Source organism: Chroicocephalus ridibundus, chromosome 3, assembly GCF_963924245.1.
Source record: "Chroicocephalus ridibundus chromosome 3, bChrRid1.1, whole genome shotgun sequence".
Lineage (NCBI taxonomy): Eukaryota > Metazoa > Chordata > Aves > Charadriiformes > Laridae > Chroicocephalus > Chroicocephalus ridibundus.
In genome coordinates this window covers 55,163,335-55,186,608 of record NC_086286.1, presented here as the reverse complement: position 1 = coordinate 55,186,608, position 23,274 = coordinate 55,163,335, and the positions used below count along the sequence as shown (strand labels likewise).

The following is a 23,274-nucleotide window of genomic DNA, read 5'->3' as shown; positions in this document are numbered from 1 at the left end:
CCACAGCCGTGAATGAACGCTGGAACCTCTCCTGAAGACATCCCCAGACTGATAATCAGGACAAGACACAATTACAGCCAAACGGTGACTCGTGTTGAATTCAGCTTTGGGATGCTTGATAAATACTGCAAGCTTGCGTTTGAAGTACAGGTGTGCATATTGTTGCTAAGGATTTAAGCCCAGGTATTTACCCATTTTTTAAGTCATAGAATGGCCATGATGGTTTTAATAATGCAAAGGTTTTTCTGTCTGAGGGGAAGACAGCATTTTTTATTAAATACTGATTAGATTATGATCTTTCCTTGTCAAAAATAGATTCAAGGAAAACACAGATTGCTTGTAACACAGCCAAAAACATATTTTGCCTATCAGGAACTTGATTTCCAAGGACCCGATCAGTCAGGCTGGAGTTTGAGATTGAGGAATTTTAGAAAATGTAAATCTCATCCTCGCTGGGAAAACAGTTTGGTCTTTGAGGCATACCTTACATGTTGAACCTATCCTTAGACGACTGGGTGTCAGTCCACTGGTAAGAAAACCTGGGAAAAGAATTAATTGTCTTTCTTTCTAGACCTGAGAAAGGCCTTAAGGTAATAAAGGTGCTCAGCAAGCCTGAGTGCCCTATATATCCTGACATGATGTCACAGTATGTAGAGAAAGGGAAAGGCTTCCTCACATCTTTCCTAAGTGAAAAAGGCTCTGCTTTTCATGAAATGATGCCTGTTGTCGAGCTTACTTGTTTTGGTAGCTGATTTAATTATTTTAAGGAGAAAAAAAGAGTGGCACTGATGTCCCTTTGTCAAGCTGGCTTTTGCTTAGACCAACCAAAGAACAATTCCTATTCCCTATCAGGAGTAAAAGTAATTTCAAACACAGACAAAGCACAGAAACCCTGTATCTAAAGGGTGAATGCCTCTTAAATGCTTTCAGGTGAAAACTATGTACCCTAAAAGTATCAAGGATTATGAGGTGTCTTACGTAATTACTGTGGCAAGGTTTGACCCCTGTCTTTGAAGATGCTGGTTTTAATACACCTGCTGCAAAAGTATTCAAGTGTGTTCCATGCTGCTGGCAAAGACTAAAAACCAAAAGAGAATTAAGGAAAAGCAGGATAGTCTTATCACTATTAGTAACAGAAGTCCCAAATGTTGGCCCATTATTTGACATTAAATTTAAGTATCACATCATACAGGAAAGGGCCAGTTCCATAAAATACAAAGATGGATCACTTCTGCTTCAAATTTACGTCTTGATCATAGCAACGCATTGGCATTTGCTGGTTTCACTGTCACTGAGTGTTCCCACACAGGTGCAGGTGAACTGAACACCAGTGAGAACATGAATAATGTAATATTTCCGCGAGTGACCAGAGGAGCACACCAGCTTCTTCTGGCTGTACAATATGGAATGATGCAAGGCAACATCAGTGGGGAAGGACAGGAGCCACATCACCTTCCCTGAGGAATCCCATGTGCATTTTTTTCTCTAAGGATCGCAACAAAGCAGATATTAGTACCATTGTTGGTGTATAAGATTTTAAAGACTAGAGAATTTCCTATTATAGCAAAGTTGTAAAATTAAGGTTTTTTTTGAAAATTACAGAATGATGTCATATCCAGATTGACAAATTGAAAGTAATTGTTCTTTGCTTTTGTGTTTTGGGGTTTTTTTTGCCTGTAAAAGGTGCAGCTTATTTTTTATCAAACATCTCCAGCAAAAGTATTCCTGTAAATATTCACCAGCCAAGTGTCGGATTTATGGTAAAAAGCGAGGGTTTTGCATTTTGGTAACAACACTGATCTCTGTAAAGGTTAAATTCAGAAAACATTTTTTAGCAGAAGAGTATATTAGCGAACACTGAAATGTTCTGAATTTTAGCCTGTTTCTAATAAAACTGAGCCACCATTACCAAATGAAAATGCCAAAATATTTGCGCTTTGAGCATTTCACCTAAGGCACAAGTCCATTTCATTGTGTGCATAGAAAGGTAATAAATAAACTTTGCGCAACATAGCTTTACTCTTTTACTAATAGCAAGTAACCTCTCTGTTCTGAATTGATGTCCTAATTTTTACTGATGTACTTCATTTCCCAGAGCTTAGATTTCCATGAAATGGTAAAATGTACCAGGATAGGGCAGTAGTTTGCTCTTGAGTATTATGCTGCTCATTAACTACACTGAATTTAAAAGCACAGCTGCCTACTCATGTTTAATAGGTTTTTTTCTACATTCAAATAACTTAGCTTTGATCAGTACCATACATGTTTCATAATTATTTGCCTTTGTGCAATTGCTGCGTTATTTTGTTCCTTTACGCATCCCTTTTATGCGTCTGGATCTTGATCCTGGCCATCGTCCAAGCAGAGTTGCATGGGGTTCTGCAGGTCTGCTAAAGATACCAAGACAAAACTCACTCATCTCTATCATTTCAGAGTGTCCCAACATGGCAGCTTGGTCCGTCACTTGTGTTGAGTTGCAAAATGGTTCTGCTGTTTGGGGCCGAAAGCAAAGGTGGAGCAGGTTGGGTCATTGAAGTCCCCAGGGCTGCTTCCCATTCAAACTCTTTCTGTCTGTTAGTGGATTGAAGGTGAAGTGTGGGGAGGGAAGGGGCTGAAGCCTCACTTTATGTTCTATTAAGTATTTGTACTGATATTTGTAAAGTTTTAAATACAAGGGAGTCTTGTCTGTAAGGTGTATTGTCATTTTTGGACTTCACACACCTGCTAACATTTAGTGTTAATCTGAGCTCATCTTACATTATTGCTTTTGTATTTGCATTGATGACCTTAAGTTGTAATCAGTCAAATATTACATTAAGAATGACATTTTGGTATGTGGTACAGTTGATAAACTAGGTTACTTGGTGCTGCCCTCAGACTTCTATATTACTCATTCTCTACTGAATTTTGAAAAGGTGCAGGGACTACATTCAGTCTTACAGGATTGCTCAGGAACTGTACAATATTTTTTATAAAACAGTCACTCTGTATTGCTTAAAATCCTATATTCCTGAGTTTTGCTTGTATGGTAGATCTACTAATTACTCACTGACGAGTCTTTTGAAAAGACACCAAACATGTTTTTCCCATCCAGATTTAATGTGAGTCTTGACAAAGACTGTTAGTGCTATTAGCTGCCCTGAGTGCACAGCATCATTAAAGAAAAGCTGTAGTTCATGCCTGTTGCCAATTAATGCATCATTAGGAGACTGGTAGATCGGCCCACCTAACCATTTGGCTGTCCATGGGATTTTCCAGAGATTTCCTTTCCTGAAAATACCTGAGGGGATTCTTCTCTTGCCAAAACCTGAAAACCCCAAAGTAACAGAAGAAATCTTACGACACGTGGTTCCCTACTTTGGCCTTACCCTTCAGTCAGACTGAAATATCAAAAAAGAGAAACCTATTTTGAGTGTTGGAGTTACTCAGACCAGCGTGGTTTAACAGAGTTATCAGTGTAATCTAGGCTAACAGTCTTGCTTCCCAAAGCTGAAGTGGGTTTTTCCCTATCTAGTAATGCTGTAGCTTTCTGCATTGTAAAGCAAGAACACTGACTGATAGGAGCCAGAGGAATCCAACTCGGGTATTATATTGCTCCTGGTGCTCAGTGTTTCCACGCAGGGCATTCAGATACATTTTATGCGTGCAGATTTAATACCACCAAATTCAGATTTGCCAACATACAGAACGTGATTGCAGGTGTATTGGTGCATCCACTGATGTGGGACAGTAACAGAAGACTGGTGAGGAGGATTGTAATCGCGCCCGAGTGACTCACACACAGGATGCTGGAAAACACATATATCACACTAATCGTTGTTTAGTCTTATGTGCTTGACAAGTAGAACATCTGCACTTAGATAACATAGGTCTGAGATGGATTTAGAGGCACCTTATCAAACATGCTCAAGATTCCTGCCCTGCTGTTGAAAAAGATCAAAGCACAGCAGAAAACTATGTCTGCTTGAATCCCTGAAATACAGGCGAGAACAGCAGGTTCAGGCACTCTCACTCTCTCTTGCTAACAAGGATTCTCTTGCTATTGGAGAGCCTCTTGCTCTGCGTTCCCACTTGCGTGCCTCTGCTCGGCTGCTCTTCGGAGCTTCCCTGGTCCATGAGGTATCAAGATTAAATTTGTTCTTTGCCTTTCATCTGTGATTTTTCCTGCATCCCACCGGTGACGGCTCACACAACTGTCATATATGTTTGTCAGTGTTTGCCATTGCAGACTATGTGCTTTTCTAGGACTTCATTTCTCCTTCTTCACCCCCCACCCTCCTGAAATCCTACTAAATGTTACTACATGGATAAAAAAAAAAATGTATCTCCCAACGTTGTTGGTACTCCAGCGAAAGTAGGAGCCACAGCACATTTTCCACCCATCTTCCTGGCCTTGAGTTGTAACTTCAGTGCGGTGCTGGGGCAGGCATGTAGGCACGTATCTGTTCCGTGAACAAGCGGGCAGAGGAAGGCGTAAGGACTGACGATCCGGGCCGTGGGACAGACGAGTCCTTTCAGCCCAGCTATCTTTTTTTTTTTTTTTTTTTTTTTTTTTTTTTTACTGCTGTTACTTTCTTTGACTTACGCTCTTAGTTCCCCCCTTTGCTCCGTCCCTTCTTCCTCCCAGTCTAACCTCGTTGCTCCCCGCCCCCCATCCCCAGCCTTCCCAGCTACCTTTCCCCTCAGGGAAGCGTTTCTGCCCGCCGGCCCTGCCAAGCCTTGCGGCCATCGCCGCCGCCTCCTCTCCTCCCGCCCTCCGCCCCCGCGGGCTGCCCGGCAGCTCCCGCTCCCGGCACCGGCCCCCCTCTCCCGCCTGCCCCGCCGTTCCGCTCGCAGCACTCGCCGCCCACGGAGGCGGCCCGGGGGCAGCGGCGGGAGGCAGGGCCCAGGCGGCGGGTGCACCAGAGGGAGGGGGAGCGGGCAGCCACAGCCGGGCGGCAACCCTTACAGCCGCTCTCCTCGCCGCCTGCGGGCGGGAAGTGGCGGAGGACACCCTCACCCCACCGCCGCCGCCCGGGGCGCCCGCCCAGCTTCCCCGCCCTCCCCGGGGCCCGGCCTCCAACCACCGGTGCGGATCCTGCCGGCAGCTGCCCGCCCCGCCGGGCGAGGGGCGGAACCGGCACCACGCGAGGGGCGGCCCTGCCGCCGGCTGCGGCTCTGAATCCTGCTCCGGTCTCCGGCCGTGGCTGTCGCTCCTGCTTCCCGCTCCCGCCCCGCTCCGCGCCTGCCGCCGCCATGAGCGCGGACCCCGTCGTCTTTGTCGCCGCCGCCAGGACCGCCGTCGGTGAGAGGCCGGGCCGGGCGGCGGGTGTGTGTCCCCCTCCCCGCCGCCCCGTTCCCGGTGCTGAGCCCTCTCCCTCTGTGCCCGCCCAGGTTCCTTCAACGGCGGCCTGTCGTCCCTGCCGGCGCACGAACTGGGGGCCGTCGTGATCCGTGAGGTGCTGCGTCGGGCCGGGCTGGCCCCCGCCGAGGTGTCGGAGGTGATCCTGGGGCAGGTCCTCACCGCAGGTACGGGCCGGGAGGGGGCGGCGGGGATCCCCCTCCCCGCGGGCGGTGCCGGGGAGTGCCGGGCCCTGCCGGGCTGCCCGGCCGGAGGGCTCCGGCTTCATCTTTCGGAACGTTGTTCCTTGCCATTAAGAAACGTGGTTCGTTAACGGGCGGCTGGAGCGGCCTCCTGGACGCTGCTCTGGGTGACCAAACCCAGGGCCGGGATTTGGGGAAGGATGTGGTGCGGGCATAGTTTGGGGGTTTTTTGTTTGTTTTTGGTGTTTTTTTTTTCCAAGTCCCCAAAGTAGCTGACGGTGACTGTGTGAAAGTCAGTTCCCTTCCTTTGTTAGAGCATCCCTCCTCTCGCCTCTGTCATCTCCTCTTGTAAACTGAACATCATGATCGCCCTGAGGTTTTTAAGAGCAGGGCCTGCATTTGCATTTGTCTGCAAGACCGACCTGCAAGATCTGTGATGCCACTTGCTCAGAGACAAATATTTTGATTTAACGAAAATGTGGCTGATAGGGAATTGTTTGTTTTGAACAGTCCCTTGCTTTTTCCAGGGTAATGTTTAATCAGCAGAGTCATAGGGCAGGTTTGCATTTTAAAGACGGAGGAAGAAAATAAAGGAAATACATATTTTTTTCTTACTTAAAGCTGATCCAGATTCCTGTATATATCCTGTATATTCAGATCCCTGAACAATGTGCTCTCCTTATCCATTTCTTTGCATACAAAGAGCTGGCATTACTTTGGCCTGGGGAGACACAGATGAAGAATGCTTTCTTTGAATATAGCGCTCCTGTTCTTTCCATTAGGATTACAACAAAGAATGGAAGCTTTCGGGACTGTCCTTGCATAATTGTGCTTTTGATTTCCATAGGACCTTTTAGGGAAAGTTGTTGGTTCATGCTGCACAGGAGATGTAAAAAGAAAACCCTTCAGCCAGGAGCCATCTAGATGAGCTCTCATCTTACATGCGTACAACAGGCTAGTGCTAATTTGAAGTTGGTGTTTCATCTGACCTGCCATCAAAAGCAGAGTTGCAGATAGAAAGCTATCAGTAGCAAGTCCCTCATCTTGCAGATATTTCATCGATCAACAATATAAATGAGAGAGGTAACTGAGCTCCTGTTTACAGATTACCGCTGGGAACTTCTCTACCAACTGAAAATAGGAGCGAGCTTTAAATTTTGGTGAAATCAGGGTACTTGTTGTGAAAAATCAAAAGGCTGACATTTGTTCTTTAAGAACAAAGGTAAAATGCTGCCTGTTCCTGCAGGTGCTGGCCAGAACCCCGTCCGGCAGGCGAGTGTTGCTGCGGGAATCCCTTACTCAGTGCCTGCCTGGAGCTGCCAGATGATCTGCGGGTCAGGCTTGAAAGCGGTGTGCCTGGCTGCGCAGTCCATACTGACAGGAGACTCCAGCATCGTGGTCGCAGGAGGCATGGAAAGTATGAGCAAGGTAAAGCAAATGATTGCACTTGCGTTGCGCTGACTTACTGGGAGCAAACGGCATCACGTTGCGTTGAAACACAGTGTTTCTAGGTTGATGCCCTGAGGGCAGATCCAAAGAGTAGTTTCTGCACTTGAGATTGAATTTACACATGCAACAATTGACTTCAGTAGCTTTTTTTAAAAAAAAAAAAAGCAACCAGCAACCTAGCTACTGAAAAGGTGCCCTGCAAACACACACCACGTTTAAAATTCCATCTAGCCCTGTTGTGGTGAATGTTTTGCTTGTGACAGCTGGCAACAGACAGGCTTTTTTTGTTGCAAGAAGCCCGAAAAAGGAATAACTGGAAACGTTATTGTTCACCGAGCAATTTGAGCTTGGAAAGGAAGCAGAGGGCTTTCATTTCAAGGTTTTCAGCCCAAGGCTGTATCGAGGAATGATGCTGGGCTGGTGATCTGATGCCTGACAAAGTAGTGGCCTCTTGTGCCGGGGCTCACCAGCTGCCTGTGCTGAGAGTGATGCTAGTGTTCGCGGGCAGCCAAGTGCGATTGGGAACCACGTAAAGCACACTGGTAGGATGGCCCCAGGGACAATTGATTCGATCTGTGGAGAGAAAATGCTTGTTGCTTGGAGCTCTGCTGCTGGGGAGATACAGAGGGCAAACAGAGCATGCCAGCTGGCAGACTCCAGAGGGAGAGATGGAGCAGGCAGCCGGGGGGACTGCTGGGATTTGGGGTAGCTGCCTGCAGCCGCAAGGCAGGGATCTGTCTCTTTAGCTGTCTGGCTGTATTGTGCACTGGAGATATAAAACAAGTAACTGATTTGAAAATACCTTCTTGCAGGCCCCGCATGTCATTCACATGCGATCCGGGGTGAAAATGGGAGAGGCTTCCTTGCAGGACACTATAATCCTTGATGGCCTTACAGATGCTTTTTATCAGTATCATATGGGTATAACAGGTAAGTGGTGACAGTCCATAAAATGAAATGGTTAATTGGGAAGGGGGCAAGAATTCAATGATAGGAAATTTCAGAAATCTGAAGTTTCAAATAAGGTGTTTCAAGCTGTCCTTAAGTTGTAGTTGTGAAAAGGAAAGAAATCCTTAATATTAAAAGGCATTTAAGGCACGTTCTGCTTTGTAAAGCTACTGTTGTGTTTTTTTTTCTGTCTGAGCTAATCTCATTGTATCTCTTTTGCATCTCAGCCATTTCATTTAATTTCAGGAAAAATAAACAAAAAAATCCCTGTACGCAACTGAAGCATTTGGCAGCACAGATTTACAGTGTGTGTGTGGGAATTACGTAAAGTGTACACACGGTTCTGCAACTTCAGGTTATTGCATCCTGGATGGGGTAGTCAGCCAACAGCTTTTTCAGACCCTGCTTATGAAACAGACTAACTTCAGAACTGTTCCCTCTGTAGAGAGATCTGAGCAGAACAATCCTGAGAAGCAATAAACTAGAAAATCTTAGTTGCATTTGTGTTTAACTTGGTATACCATCTGGGAGGAGATCCCGCATGGAAATTTTCACCCTCAAAAGAAAATAAAGGATTGTGAGTAAACAAAATGAGGAAATCAGAATGAAAACTGTTCGAGAAGCTTAGCTGCTTGCTACACCAGTCATCAATGACTGTCTTTGTGCTCACAATTTTACAGCTTAGAATTTTAGCATTTTGTGATGGCAATTTGCGTTTTGTTCCTATTTCAGCTGAAAATGTGGCCAACCAGTGGCAAGTCAGCAGAGGGGAGCAAGACCAACTTGCTGTACAGTCACAGAACAGGGCAGAGGCAGCACAGAAAGCTGGCTATTTTACAAAAGAAATTGTTCCTGTTCTTGTACCTTCGAAAAAAGGTAGGTGTGATGGATAATGAGAGATTCTAAACAAAAATCTGTTTTCTCCTCTGTCTGCTATGATCAGTGGATGGTTTCCCAGTTACACAGCCTTTTCTGTAAGCTGTTCTGTAAGCATGTAGCCTGTTGCTCTCTTTTTCAACTTCCAGTGGTTGTTTTTTTAAATAAGAGCAAAATAATGCAAATGGGGAATATCTAAATGTAGCTCTCTGCAAATACTATTGCTATCTGTTTTATTGGGGGTGTAATTAGTATCCAGGAAAACAGCTGACTTACCATAGGCTCAGATACAGTACCAAAATCAGTATTTTCATTTTATTAGACTCCTCTTGCACCAAACTTAAAACAGTCAGGTTGATCTGGCAAACCTTGCCCACCCAATAAAATACACAGTGACAATAATTGGAGTTACTAGTTAATTAACCGGTTCAGGTTACGTGTATTAGGTATGTTTCTCTTTAGGTCTGTTAGGGATATAAACAGACCTATTATGGTGCTTGAGCCAGAGGTCTGTTTCTAGAGGAGGGGAATTCCCCCAGCTGCTTGTGAGGTGGATGCAAAAACTGAATTTTCTGAATACAAATCAAGAATCAGTTGTTCAACGTTTGCATTGAATAGACCGTGTGGGAGAAGTTCTGGCATTAGGCCTGTTACAAACTAGTGAAAGGCTTTCCTCGTACCAGTTCAGATGATAGTGTTTGATGACACTTGACTGCTTTTTGCAAGAAGAGGAAGAGCAAGAACAAGATCTGCTTTTGTACAACTAGACAGTATTTTAGTTGTCAGTGTTTGTCTCAGAAAACCCAGCTGTCTGTCCTGCTAGAAGCATCTGGAGGGAGCTTAACAAATTGCGCTGATTTGGAAGCTGTCTCCAACACAACGGCTTGGTGGTTAAAAGGGATACGGCATATAGTCCTGATCAGCCTGTTTGTTTGTGCCAGATTTCCGTTCAAGACAAGCACGTGCAATTTGACCCTCCTGTGAGTATAACGCTCTGTTTTTTAGGTCCTATAGAAGTTAAAACAGATGAACACCCTCGACATGGGAGCAACTTGGAAACAATGGCCAAGTTAAAGCCCTGCTTCCTGACAGACGGAACTGGGACAGTAACAGCAGCTAATGCTTCAGGTTGGTCCCTCTGGCTAAAACCAAAATGGAAAAGAACAGTAGGTGCTTGTGGCTCAAGGCAGGGTCTCCGCGAGGGGTTGGGTGCCCTGTGGTTACTGCTGAATATGTGTTGCAGAAAAAGGCAATGTGTTTGACAGCACAGGTAGAACTCGAATATAACGGATGGAGGATTTCTTTTCAGATGACTTGTCTTTTGTTTGCTTGCTTTCTATGAAGCAAGTGTTTGGACAGTAACAGCAATATTTGATAGGCTGGAACAAAGAGAAACTACGTCCTCTCTTTTTAAAACTAGCTGTGTAGTGGTTTCTAATGCTGCAGGTCTGGACAAAGGAAAACTTAACATTTCATGTTGGAAAATGTTATTCCTGTGGGACTAACTCTCCTGCCACTGGCAGCTTTGAGACTTCTTCCTTGGGTCCTTATGCTGCCTCTTCCAAAGTCTACCTAAAAAATCTGGTGTGCTCCTTTTTCAGATTGTCTCTCAACTTTTCCACTTGCTGCTTTTCAAATAGAAAAATAAATAAAATAAGTATGTCAATAATGTGTCATGCTTACAGCAGTATAGATATGTTACCCATTTTAAGTTTTTGTGTCAGGTGTCAGACTTGGCTGAACTGAGCAATACTGATCTAAACAAATAAAACCTTTACCATTTTTGTTTTGTCTAGGTTGTGAACTTATGCAAGCGGGAAGATGTGGTACGGTAAAAGCCACAAAACCCAACAAACACATAAAAGTTGTTTGTCATTCCGCAGGTATAAATGATGGAGCTGCAGCTGTAATTCTAATGAAGAAATCGGAAGCTGCTAGGAGAGGTCTTATGCCTTTGGCTCGGATTGTATCTTGGGCTCAGACAGGTATAGATCCATCTATAATGGGAGTAGGGCCCATTTCAGCAATAAAGCAAGCTGTAAGTAATTATTTATCTATCTATGTATCTATTATTTAAAAACTTTTGCTTGTAATTGCTTTTCATTTCTGGGCCATGCCTTGGTTTTTCTGTAATCTAAGGAAAACTTAGTAGAAAAAATAAACTAAGTGAAAAAAAGTCTTAAAATAGTGAAGACTATGTGAGATCAAGATTTCTAGAGCTACCAGGCTGGTGCCTGCTCATTGGAAAAAAATAAGTAAATGTATAGATGTATGAATGGACATCAGAACACAAACTAGTCATACTTGTGAAAGGCCAATTAGATAACCTAGGAAGCTAAAGGTTCAATTTCATGGAGGTGTATGCTAACCTAATTTGGGGGTGATGTTGTTCTGATGCTGTGTCTGGCCAGGTTAGTGTTCAGATGGTTGCCTGGTTGTATTTGGAAGAGCACAGCTCGGAGAGAAGAGCCAGTGAGTGCATCTGCATTAGGAAATGTGATGGTGCCCTTTGTGTTTTGGTTTGCCCTGGGAAAGGGTTGGAGCACGCAAACTGGATTCCTTGCAGATGAACCTAAACAAGAAGGTGCACTCCGGGGCCACATCTAAGGTGCTCTGGCCGTCACTGCACCCACTGAGGCACTCTGTGTTGTCCATGGGACGAGGTTCTCAAATAACAAGCCCCGAGTGAGCAGCTCCTCTGGTACCACATCGCTTGCCAATATAGACGCAGCCCGTGGCAACCCCGGCTGATAATCTGCTAAAACTGAGCTATGAAACTGAGCATGGAAAAAGCTCTCGTACAGCTGATAAGGATAGATTTGCTGTAGTATTCCTTCTTATTTTTATTTATCCTGTGTAAAGGCCTTATTTTGTTAATCTCTGAAACGTCCTGGCAATGTGGAAGCCTACTTGAACTCGCCCAAGCTCTGTGGCTTTTAACTGTAATGCTGAAACTTTTTATCAGATCTCACACTGTTCTTTTAAATCAAGAATGCTATAAATGTATACGCTATACACATTTTTTAGTTTAAACTGCGGAACAGACAAGCTGTATTTAACAGCACCTATAATTTTATAGGTACTCTGAAAAAGGGCACCCTACTTCTTAATGTAAACTTTGTAATGCATGTTATCAAACACTTCACACCCTCCATGAAATTATCTCTTCACAATTTCACAGTAACCCTTTACAGCGAGAGAATGACTAGGCCATACATTTTAGCGTTGCAACAACATAGTAAATCTTTAAGATGAGACTTTTCCCAGAAGGTGAATGGTTTCCATGCTGTCTCTGTACTACCTAGTAGCAAGAGGCCCTCCTCGTTGGCTGTAGTCTTGGAGATGCACCAGGCTGGCTAGCTGGTTGTGAAACATCATTGCTGCAGCTGGTTCTGCTGATAAAGCATTGCTGTTAGAGTGAGTGGAAGTGTGGATAATGTGAAACATGCCTGAGCCTGTAATCAAGTAGGCAATTGCACCACAAGAGTTTCTCAAGTGAAAACAGGAGCCAAACCATCTTCCAAATTAGCCCGCTGTGAAAAGCTTTAGGGGGCAGCTTTCAACTTACAGGCCAGAGACTGGACGAATTACACTTGACACCCATCGCTAGGGGTCACTTCACTGTTTCCTATGTAAAAATCTTTATTAAGCAGAGAATCTCTAACGGAATCAGACTTACGTCCTGGAAAACTTACTTTTAATATGTTAAAACCTACTTTGGAAACAGCTTGTTCTATTAGGGTTACCACATACAGTTTGATTGCCACAATTGCACCACCACCACTACGTTTGTAAAATTAGTCAAGATTTTTTAAGACATCCAGGATGTCACAGCACATTGTACTGACTATTGTTGACACTGGATTTTTGTCCGTTGTCTTTAAGAATTCTGTCATCAACCCTGGCTATGAAAACTCATTTCTAACTTCTTAGAAGCGGTGGCTTCAAATCAACTGACTCGAGTCTCTTACGAAAAGCTTCCTCCAACGCTGAGGAAAGTCTAAAAGATAATAAAGCCTCTATTTATTTTGTTTTCTCAGATTGAGAAAGCCAGCTGGACTCTGGAACAAGTTGACCTGTTTGAAATTAATGAAGCCTTTGCATCGCTATCTGTTGCAATAGCAAAAGAACTGAAAGTAAATCCAGAAAAGGTAATAAATGTATCTGAGGCTGTAATTAGTTTGCCTCCCGTAATTCAAACTTTTTCTATTCTGTGCATCTGGATTGTATGCCAAAGAGGTGAGAGCAGACCTTTTGCAATCACTTTGCCGTAAGCAGGAGGATTGGGCACCCCAGCAGGCGTTCCCTAGCACTACTCTGCCGTAGGCGCTCTTTGCCGCTGAGCCGGCTCCAACTCTGTGGTAGCTGATCTGCGTGCAACTCCCAGCAACTGCTGGAGCGTGCTTGTAACTAACTTCAGAATCTGAACTTGCTGCTGGAAGCGCATCTGCCACTCTGTTCTTCCACTGATGGCAAGAATTGCAGATATTATTCCCCCCTCCCTGAATTCATCTCAGTTATCACCTTCATTATCTCCAGAGTAGAGCTAGCCCCCTTTCAGAAGAAACACTAACTACAACAGCTGTTGCAGCCACATTAAATTTCTCCTTGAAATAGCAGTAGCAGTTTCAGACTTACACTCAAGGGACTATATCCAGTGAAGTCAGTCATGTTGAAACTCAACTAAGCTGGTTTAATGATTTCTTAACTTGACCTTCTGGATTTTTTTTTTTTTAGATTAATATCCAAGGCGGAGCTATTGCTCTTGGCCACCCTCTTGGCGCCTCTGGTTGTCGCATCCTTGTTACTCTTCTACATGCACTGGAACGAACAGGTGGAAAACGTGGTGTTGCTGCTCTGTGTATAGGAGGAGGAATGGGAATAGCCATGTGCATCGAGAGATGAGTGTGGATGAATGAATAGCTAGTGCTAACTAGCTTTGAAACAGTTCACTAATAAACTTCTAATCACGGAGTTTACATTGTTTGTTTTGCCTAATATTAAATAACCATTTGAGTTGTTAACACACACTAGAGCTTAAATTCTCAATGCAAGGACCAACCTCACTTTCACAAATTAATTTGTTCAACAAGAAAATAGCAGCAGCATTTAACCACTTGTTTTATTAACACTTTAGTTACAAGAGTGGGAACTGTAAGTTGGACAAACATAAATAAAACCTAAGTTATTCTTCAAGTGCTCCAGAGTGAACTGCATCCTCGTAGCACCCTCTCTCTTCTTTAGTTTCAGGGTGCAGTTTAATAAGATCATCAATTCGAAGAATAGTAATTGCAGCTTCTGTCGCAAACTTTAGGCTCTTAGTTTTGACCATGGTTGGTTCAAAGACACCGGCCTGCTTGTTATCGCGAGGTTTTCCATTGATCAAGTCGAGACCGATCCTGAAAAGAAGAAATATTGTCAATGGAGAGGTAGAAAAAAGTAGAAATATAGTTGGGAGTACGCTTTTTAACTACTCCTCGGTCACTGTGACACATACGTAGGACTTAAGGACAAAGGCAGAAAAGTTCAGTGGTGACCTATGCCCTTTTTTTACATGCAAATCACGGTTCAGTAAACTGGCAGAACAATTTTCCATCTCAGTCACCAACCCACTTCACTTTTAGTAGCCTCCCTACGAAGAGATACTTGCCATTTCAGATTTTTGCGATCTGGGTTAACTTGAGCCTCGTTGTGGAACGCTCTCAACTTCGCAACGAGATCTGTTGCGTCTTGAGCGGCATTTACTGCCAGCGTATTTGGAATTATTAAGAGGGATCTTGCAAATTCTGCTATTGCAAGTTGTTCACGTGATCCCTAGAAAGAGGAAAAAGTTTTTAAACCAATTGCTGCAATAAAAGACGAAAAAATACCGCCATGATTAAGAGTGCCAATGCTAGGTAGGGGGTTTACGTGCAAAACCTATTTTTAGGCCGAAGAACTCTGTTGTCCAATTATCAGAGTAACTCGTATCCTCAATTTTAAAGAGGCATCTTACATTCTGTAAGATGATTAGGTTTTTCATGAACCACAGAACCAACTTCTAGTAGGAGAAAATAAATACTTGAAAATTCACATTGTCCTAGTCTAACAGATACCCACCGTTACTTCTTCGTGCAAGACTTACCATGCTGGTTGCGTAATTTTCAAGATATATTGAAAGTGCTGCCTCTACAGCACCACCACCTGGGACAACAGACTTGGACTCCAACACCCTTTTAACAACACAGAGAGCATCGTGTATAGATCGTTCCATTTCATCGCACATGAAGTCATTAGCTCCTCGTAAGATAATTGATGCTGAAGTACGAGCCTTTGTACTGGGGAAAAAAGTAACCAGAAGTCAGCTGTGTTGAATAAAATACCAATTAAAACTATTCCTCCTGAAATTTTTCTTTGAAAGACAAATTCAGTTGAGCCAGATTCTTTCAATGTTTAAAAGAAAATCTTAACATTGTTACGCACCCTTGCAGGACATGTACACTGTAACTTCATAAGATTTAAATTCTACTACGCAAGAAACTAGTTTGAATTTAGCCTTTCAGAGAAAGATACCTGACATAAGTATGACAGACAAGACATTTTCCCATCAAGTAAGGGAAAAATGTATAGGTATTAAAGTTCTCTTTCGTATAGCCATTAAGTGAGCCAATAACTGACAACGTTACAGTTTATGCAGTCACGTAATGGCCACACGAGTCCCATGGTCAGAGCATTTCATCCACGCACAAATGAAGCTACGGGAAGCTGAACACTGAGAAGGGATACTGAAGCAGTGGAAAAGTTAATACGCAAGGTGTGTTCTTGTTAAACAAACTGATACTCAAGTCTTCAGGTATCAGACAGCGGTGGCATACTGAAAACTTCAAGGGAAAATAGCATGTGTGGACAGTTAGGAACTGTTGCTCTTCTTACTCATTAAAAAAAAAACACAAAACGACTAAAAAAAATACCCTTTTAACAATGTGGTCCATTTCATACTACCCAGCAGATGACTGATTCAAGAAACTAGCACAAATAAATCCTGTCTTCCACTACACACGGTAGGATTCAGCTTGCACCTCCTTATTCAGATGAAATTACTCAGGTGGTACCTGCATCCCTTTACTGTCCATAAGGGGAAGCCAGCAAGACTATACTTCTAAAAGCCAGGTAAAAGAACATGATATGAATGTTTTAATAATGTCTCTAGCAATTTTCTAACAGAAATTTATTGTAAATTTTAGGAAAAAATGTTTATAAACAAAATGTTAAAAAAGTCTACCTAGCAATCTGACAGTCTCATACATTATAGGCTGATGAAAGAGGCGTTTGGCCCCAGCAGAAGAGATTAAATACTGATACCTTCACTTCTAATTTGCAGTGGACTCGTATACTCTTTCCCACACGTGTAACTACTCATACCACTGAGATAGCATGGAAGTAAACAAATGCTATTTTATCTCGAACTTAGTAGAAAGTGTACGCAAAACTGAGCATTTTAAAAAGGATCCTTACTTCTTGATTAAAATCAGCTCGTCATCACAGATTCTCTCCTGAATCACCTCTTCTGCTTGTCCCAGCATTAACGCCTCAAAACTCTCCTCACCTTCAAGGTTGGCAAGGGTTGAACATATGGTTGCTTTAAGAAACACAAAAAAGTGAAATTAGCATTCAATTCCGGCACATCCTTTCCCAACTTCCCAGAAGAGGCATACAGAAAGAAAACCAAACTGAAAACAGAAATAAAAGCAGCATAAGATTTTTTTCTTAAATTCAACAGCACTTCTAATTCTCAGATAGCAATTCAATATTCCCCAGTTGATACTCGATACTGCTCTTTTTGCTCAACTTTTACAGCACTTACTTTTCCACAGCTAGTACAAGTTCCTGTGCTTTACCATAATGAAAATGCTTTCTTTCAAATTTAAGAATTGACAGTTAGAATCTGTATAGGACCACATTTTTTTTTCAGCATATATGTAATGATTTAGGAATTCATCATGTTTTGAATTATCTAAACACAGTACTTAACACAGCTCTCCAAAGTGAGGCTTATGAATGTGTGATTAATAAAGACTTCTAAGCATTTTTCCCACTGAAATCTTCAGCAGTCAACTCTTACAGTACTCATCTGCTTTGACAGAACGGTCACTTAAAAGCCAACAGTAAAATTAAAACCTAACAAGAGTGGTTCAGCTCTACTCATCCTCTCCTTGCATGGCTTGCATGTTAAGACGCCGTGTTTTGAAAATTAGTTACTAAAGCCCTAACAATAGCTTTTACTTAAAAAAGACAGATACCTCCGGACGCCTTAGCAATCCGCTTAAGGTCTTTTTTCACAACTCTTCGTACTGCCATAGCACCAGCATCAACGAAGTATTTCAGACACATATCATCAATGCCTCCAGTGGTGAGAATAACATTGGCACCAGTGGCCAAAATCTTCTGGATTCTTTCTTTGGTAATATCTGACTCTCTGCAAGGGTAAAGTGAAAGTTATAAAAACGTATTTAAAAATAAATTCCGAAATCACATCTCTATCAACCCATTTCCTGAAATCTTAATGCAAAGCTCTGCCAGGATTTCTCAAAAACTGATTTAATACTAGTTCTGCCTCCAGAGGTGAAGACTTTTACATGAGTATTTGGTATCGCTGGGAAATGTTAACATTTTTACCTCTTGCGCTCAGCCAAAATTACCTCAAGCCACCTCAACTGGAGAGACCAAAACAAGCCTGTGAAACCCCACTGCCTCAGTTACTCAAGCTTCCACACACCTCTGCCTTATCTGGTCCAGCTTCTCAGGGTCCGAGATAACAACCTGAACACCAAGCTTCATTTTTGCTTTCTGCAGGCTGAAGTCAAGGCATGCAATCTTTGCATTAACTATCCTCTTGGTCATACCTGACGAGAGAGAACAAGAATATAAACTTTGTCAAATCAAGTTAACAGAACAACAAGTTAGCATTACAGATAAAAACTAAGGCTACTTTCACATTTCAGATTGCTTCTCCATCTCCAGTTCTGTCCTAGTACAGCAAAATGCTAACAAAGACTTTCAAAGAGAGAAATTAAAAAAAAAAATATCTCTGTGATAATCTCTGTCTCCTTTTTACAGACCCTGTCCCCAACATGTGAGTGGACCACGCAAAGTTGACCCATCAGACTTGCAACCTTTAGGTTACCTAATCACAAGACTACCATTCTGCTAAATGCAACAGTTCTCTACTAACCTGACGCTGGCTCCTCACATGGAAGGTGCTTATGTTTCAGAAGATGACAGCGTCACCACGCTCATACTGAGCTGGGGAAACTACAGTAACACTTTGTGGACCACTAGCGGCTGGCAGACCCTAGCCTAGAAACCGCGGTGAAGCAGGGGGTTTTTTGCCTTCTTGTTTAGTTGCTCTGGAATTGAAAACTCATATGCTTTGCAACTAATGCAGTCAATAAGAAGATCCATGCAGAAAGACTCAGAGGACTGAGGTCACACAAAAGCTTTATGAAACATACTACGTTCTTACCCTGTGATCCCACCACGCAGTTCAGAGCATAACCGTTCACAAGTATGCTTTCCTTCTGGCTGCGGCCATGTGCCTTCAAAACATTAACCGAGTTGATTGGATACCGAGCCTGACCCTTCTGGTCTGTGTATTTAACTGCCATTGCAGCATCCACCACCATATTAGCAAAGAAATCACCATCACTACAATGCTGTTAAGGTTAAAACTGAAGAAGAAAACTAGTATTATGCTTAAGACAAAAAGAAGTTGCTAACAGTCCCCAAACCAGAAAGGTATGGCAGTGCTACCTTTCTCTACCATCCACTTAAGGAACGAGTAATTCTTAAAGCTGAAACACCGGTTAGAAAATTAGGATGGGCTAGTGTGATGCCTGCATTTTAGGCACCTTCTGTTCCTTAACAAAAATACCTATCCTTATGGTTAGTCCGCATACCCTTGTTAGCACAAAGGCTAAAATTGCAGGTTTTTCTATGACTATGAAGCAAAACGCAATCTTCCTTCCTCTACTTTGACTCCTCAGGTACTTGACTTCTGTAACGCATTCTTCCATTCACACAATTCCTTACCTAGTCTCACTAACTAAGGAAACAATAGATTAAGCTATTGTGATGTGCCTAACCCGGTTTTAAATGAAGTGGAGTATGTTTTCTCATGCCAGACAGTACTATCTGTGAAAAGCTTTTACACACTTCTTACAAAAACAACAGCTTGAATACTATACCCCATTCATAAGAACTACTGCAAAGGAAACTCAAGTGAGAGTGATTGGTTGGAGAGCTTAAGTAACTCGATGAAGTTAAAGGATACATTCCTATAATTTTAGAGGACATTGATGTTTTAGCAGCATTAATTAGGCAATCCCTGCCCAATTCGTCTGTGTTAATAATAAGATTTTCATTGATGTAGCGAACTGCTTCCCTGTAGGACAAAGACAAACACTGGTTAAGAATTCCACCCACACTAAGACAAAAATCTTACACGCTTTCAGCCTTTTTAAATGTTATCTCAAAGAACACAGGGATGAAATCAATTCATCTTCTAGGACAGTAAAGTCACATTCTTATGTGAGACTACAGAAATTAAAAATAAATAAATAAATAAATAAATCCCCAAACCAACAAAAAAGCCAAAAATACACCCCCAAAGCAAAACGCTGTATCCACTTTGCACCAAGAAGTCTGTGTATTAATGCAGTCACAAATACAGAAATAACAAAAAGGATGCACTTATTGTACCTTAAAAAAATTCAACTTCAACTGTATTAGTTTCTTACTTGCAAGCAAGTCGGTATCCACCAATAATGGAGGTAGGATGGATTTTCTGTTTCACTAGCTCATCTGCATTTTTTAGAAGTTCTGCAGCAATAATTACCTGTTCGAAATACAAACACTAAATACATGTATTCCATACAAGCAAAATAACTACCTGCTGCCACTAAGTGGAAAGTAGCATCACAAATAGTTGTCCAATGTCTACTCAGTGGAAACAAGTACTTGCAACCTGGAATTATAAATAGTATCTGACATCAGGTAAAAGCCACCTACCTGCTTCCACCCTCCCCCACCAGTTGTCAAAAGCCTCAGGCAACTTTTCAACATGCAGCATCCTCATTAGTCCTAATGCTTTTAATTTCTCATGGTTATTAAAAATTAAGAACTTTAATTTAGAATCTATCCTCAACCTTAAAGAAAGGAAAAAATAAACGATCAAACTGCAGTAAGCAAATTCCATTCTGGAGCACCAGCTGCATATGGAAACCAGCATCCCTAAAAAATCACAAGTCTAATTGCTTTATTCTCTAACATACTTTAAAAACCTGTTTATATTCAGTCAACTGCAAGGTTTTTCATTCTGTGTAGTTGATCCACGTTGTGTCAAGATTCGTAATGGATAAATCAAAAGCTGCACAGTGATAATGAAACACTGACTTTTGTGTATCTTTCTACATACCACTGAGGTTGTCCCGTCACCAACTTCTTTGTCTTGCAAGTCTGCCAGCTCACAAAGAACTTTTGCAGCAGGATGCTCCACTTCTAGCAGTTTCAGAATGGTTGCACCATCATTAGTAATGGTCACATCCTAATTTTCAGAAATCAAATGTCAACACGAAGTATGTTTCTCTTGTTTTAACTGTTGTGCTTCATAATGTTTATTCAAATGAAATTAAATTATTCTTTGCAAATGCCTATAGAATAATTGTTTATACCAAATGTTTACTGCTTCTTTTTAACCAGGGGTCCCATTCCAACAACAGAAATGTTACCAGTGGAAAATCTGCACTTACTTTTTATCAGAAAAGTTTTTATGTTACAGAAACTCATCGAACGTTTTACACATACCCGATTAGTAGTAGCGTGGTGACTACCCTCTATTATAGTATTTTATTACAGCAGCCTATAAAATAGGAAACTTCCCACATTTGCTTGAAATACTTTAAAATATGAAATACAGAATATTGCTTTAAAATTGCTATGGGATTGTCTGAATTCTTCTACTTCTAATTTAGAGACCAGGACACACAAGTCACCACCATCACAACGCCTAACTTTAACGGTGATATTTCTGTGAACTTGACCAATACTTGCAAGCGGTCACAAGAACTCACACATAGAAAGGAGACAACTGTGCCATATAAACTACAGTACTAGACTAAACTAAAATGATGTAGCAGCCATTATCCAGTGCTCGGTTTTACCACAGTTCTCCTCCTACCCCTCAGAACCATGGAAAAAAACAGGTATGCGCACATTAGACCTATGAAGCACACTAAGTGAAAGCATTTTTACACAGGAATACATGTCCTCCTGACACTTCTTAAAGAAAGCTTACTTACCCCAATATCATCCACCAACATCTTATCCAGACCAACTGGCCCAAGAGAACTCTTCACAATGTTGGCAATAGCAGATGCAGCAGTAACTGAATAAATGAAAGAAAAAATGAAAACTTCAGGGTGGTTCAGGTTTACAAGAAAACGTGCCAAGAACCTGCGATTCAGAAACCTGAGACAAAGTGACCTAATTCAGGATTAGGTTTCAGCCTAGCTAAGCTACTAATGGCTTGCTGCTACCAAAAAATACAATCTGTGCCAAACCTCACTCCTCCCTCCAAGCTGGTTCAGCTAACTAACCTGGCAAAACTAACCAAGCAGAAAAAGAATCATTTTTTGCTGTCTTGGTAAGACAGAGGAGACACTACTAAGGTCAGAAAAGTAGTGGTGGTAGTCTAACAGAGGTTGGTAGCACTGTTTCTTTTTGCAGCAGCAAGTCATGTCATGAAACTTTGTTCTCATTTACTCCTCAGTTCTATGCAGATGCAGAACAATGGTCTCACTACATATTAGTAACCCATCCTTTTTCCCCTACATAGGTCTGTGACTGAAACAAAATGCTTGTTCTATAACTAAGGAAGTAAAAAGTGGCGTTTCAGCCACTACTAAAGTAACGTGAAACCTCTAACATAATGGCTTGTTTAAAGGATGTTCTGCCAACTTCATATAGGAAAAAGATATAATCAACCTTTTCCTTCAGACCGTGGCAAGTTTTTCTCTATCCCACAAGCATAGCCACTTAATCTGGAAAGTGAAAAAGTGGTAGTATAATGGGAAGAGTGACAAGCCAGACCCTCACTTTGAACTTCAAGTGATACAACTATTTTTTGTTTGTTTTGCTTTGGAGGAGTAATGGCAGCTTTCTGAAAGAAGTAACTGTTGTATCATCAAAGTCGCCATTATCAAGTCTTAAGGTAATTCTCATTCCAAGTGTTCTGCTTAAAGTATTATCAGAGCTGTACAACTCTCACGATCGTCAGGAAGCAGGTTTTCAGCTTCTTCCTTTGTCTTTTTACTATTCAGAAATTGAGAACAGTCTAGAAACTTGCAGCCCTCCCCCAAGACTTGTGATAAAATCCTGAGAAACGCGGGACGTTTTTAGGAACCACAGTTAAAGCCGCTCATCTTGAGGAGTCTCCGCTTTGCGGAGCGGGTTATTTCCCTGTGCCAGAGAAGGAGTAAGCTCCCCAGTCCCACCTTGCCCACCAAAGGCCCCGCGGCCACGCTGCAGGCCTCGCGGAGCGCGGGGTGGAACCGAGCCGATCATAGAATCATAGAATCAGAGAACGACTTGGGTTGGAAGAGACCTTAAAGATCATCTAGTTCCAATGCCCCTGCCATGGGCAGGGACACCTCCCACTAGACCAGGCTGCTCAAAGCCCCATCCAGCCTGGCCTTGAACACTTCCAGGGATGGGGCATCCACAGCTTCCCTGGGCAACCTGCTCCGGTCAGCAGGTGCTCCCAACCCCTCCCCGCCCGCGTGTGCTCCCACCAAAGAAGGAGACTCGGGATCCCTTCCCAACCCAGACGCCTGGGAGGGGCGCGGGATGGCGCCAGCCTCTCGGCTCCTCGGGGAGCCTGCACAGAAGGAACACTGCCACCCGCCCTCCCTCCCGGCGGCAGCGGCCCTCCCAACGGCTCCTAGCGGACCGGGACTGAGGGAAGCTGGCGGCAGGGCGAGGCCCTTCTCGGCTGGGGGCTGAGGCGGGTGAGCACATGGCGGCTTAACGGCCGCGCCATGTCACCTCCCTTCCGCCTCTCCCCCCCGCCGCTCACACAAGCCCCGGCCGGCAGCGCGCCGCCCTAACCGTTCTGCGTGCGGATGGTGTCGCCGCTGGTCCGCTCGCCGAAGACAGCCAGGGGCCCCTCCATCGCCGCCATCTTCCCGCCCGGCCGCCGCGCGAGAGGCAGAGGGCAGGCAGCGCGCGGAGCCGCGGAATGGCCAGAGGAACCGCAAGGAATGCTGGGTGCACACGCCCCGCCACCCTCCCCGGGAGGAGAGGAGGGAGGGACAGGGGGCGGCCCCGCGCGCGCGGAGGGCGGCACCAGGCCCTGCCTGCCCAATCCAGGGGCGCGGCGCTGCCCAGCCTCGAGCCGCCATTGGTGCGCGCGGCCGGACAAAGGCGCCACGCGCAGGGCGGGGC

The 23,274-nt window shown here is 43.4% G+C and overlaps 2 protein-coding genes and 1 non-coding gene across 3 annotated transcripts; 1 reads left to right on the top strand and 2 right to left on the bottom strand.

The window, feature by feature from the left end:
- Positions 1–4,880: 4,880 nt before the first annotated feature.
- On the top strand, positions 4,881–13,770 carry ACAT2 (acetyl-CoA acetyltransferase 2). The gene is made up of 9 exons (XM_063329218.1): positions 4,881–5,284; positions 5,374–5,508; positions 6,770–6,951; positions 7,785–7,902; positions 8,653–8,796; positions 9,802–9,924; positions 10,680–10,834; positions 12,837–12,947; positions 13,534–13,770. The coding sequence occupies exons 1-9, from the start codon at positions 5,236–5,238 to the stop codon at positions 13,699–13,701; spliced, it is 1,185 nt and encodes a 394-aa protein (XP_063185288.1). The 5' UTR covers positions 4,881–5,235; the 3' UTR covers positions 13,702–13,770.
- A 123-nt stretch (positions 13,771–13,893) lies between these two features.
- TCP1 (t-complex 1) lies at positions 13,894–23,113 on the bottom strand. Its single transcript, XM_063329212.1, has 12 exons — positions 22,939–23,113; positions 21,132–21,217; positions 20,249–20,377; positions 19,572–19,669; positions 19,106–19,216; positions 18,299–18,480; positions 17,552–17,678; positions 17,076–17,251; positions 16,291–16,414; positions 14,921–15,113; positions 14,447–14,610; positions 13,894–14,195 (listed from the first exon to the last, which is right to left on the bottom strand). Exons 1-12 carry the CDS (start codon positions 23,009–23,011, stop codon positions 13,982–13,984), a joined length of 1,677 nt encoding a protein of 558 aa, XP_063185282.1. The 5' UTR covers positions 23,012–23,113; the 3' UTR covers positions 13,894–13,981.
- LOC134514030 (small nucleolar RNA SNORA29) lies at positions 21,771–21,906 on the bottom strand. The gene has a single exon (XR_010070617.1). It is a non-coding gene; the product is annotated as a small nucleolar RNA SNORA29 (small nucleolar RNA).
- Positions 23,114–23,274: the final 161 nt, after the last annotated feature.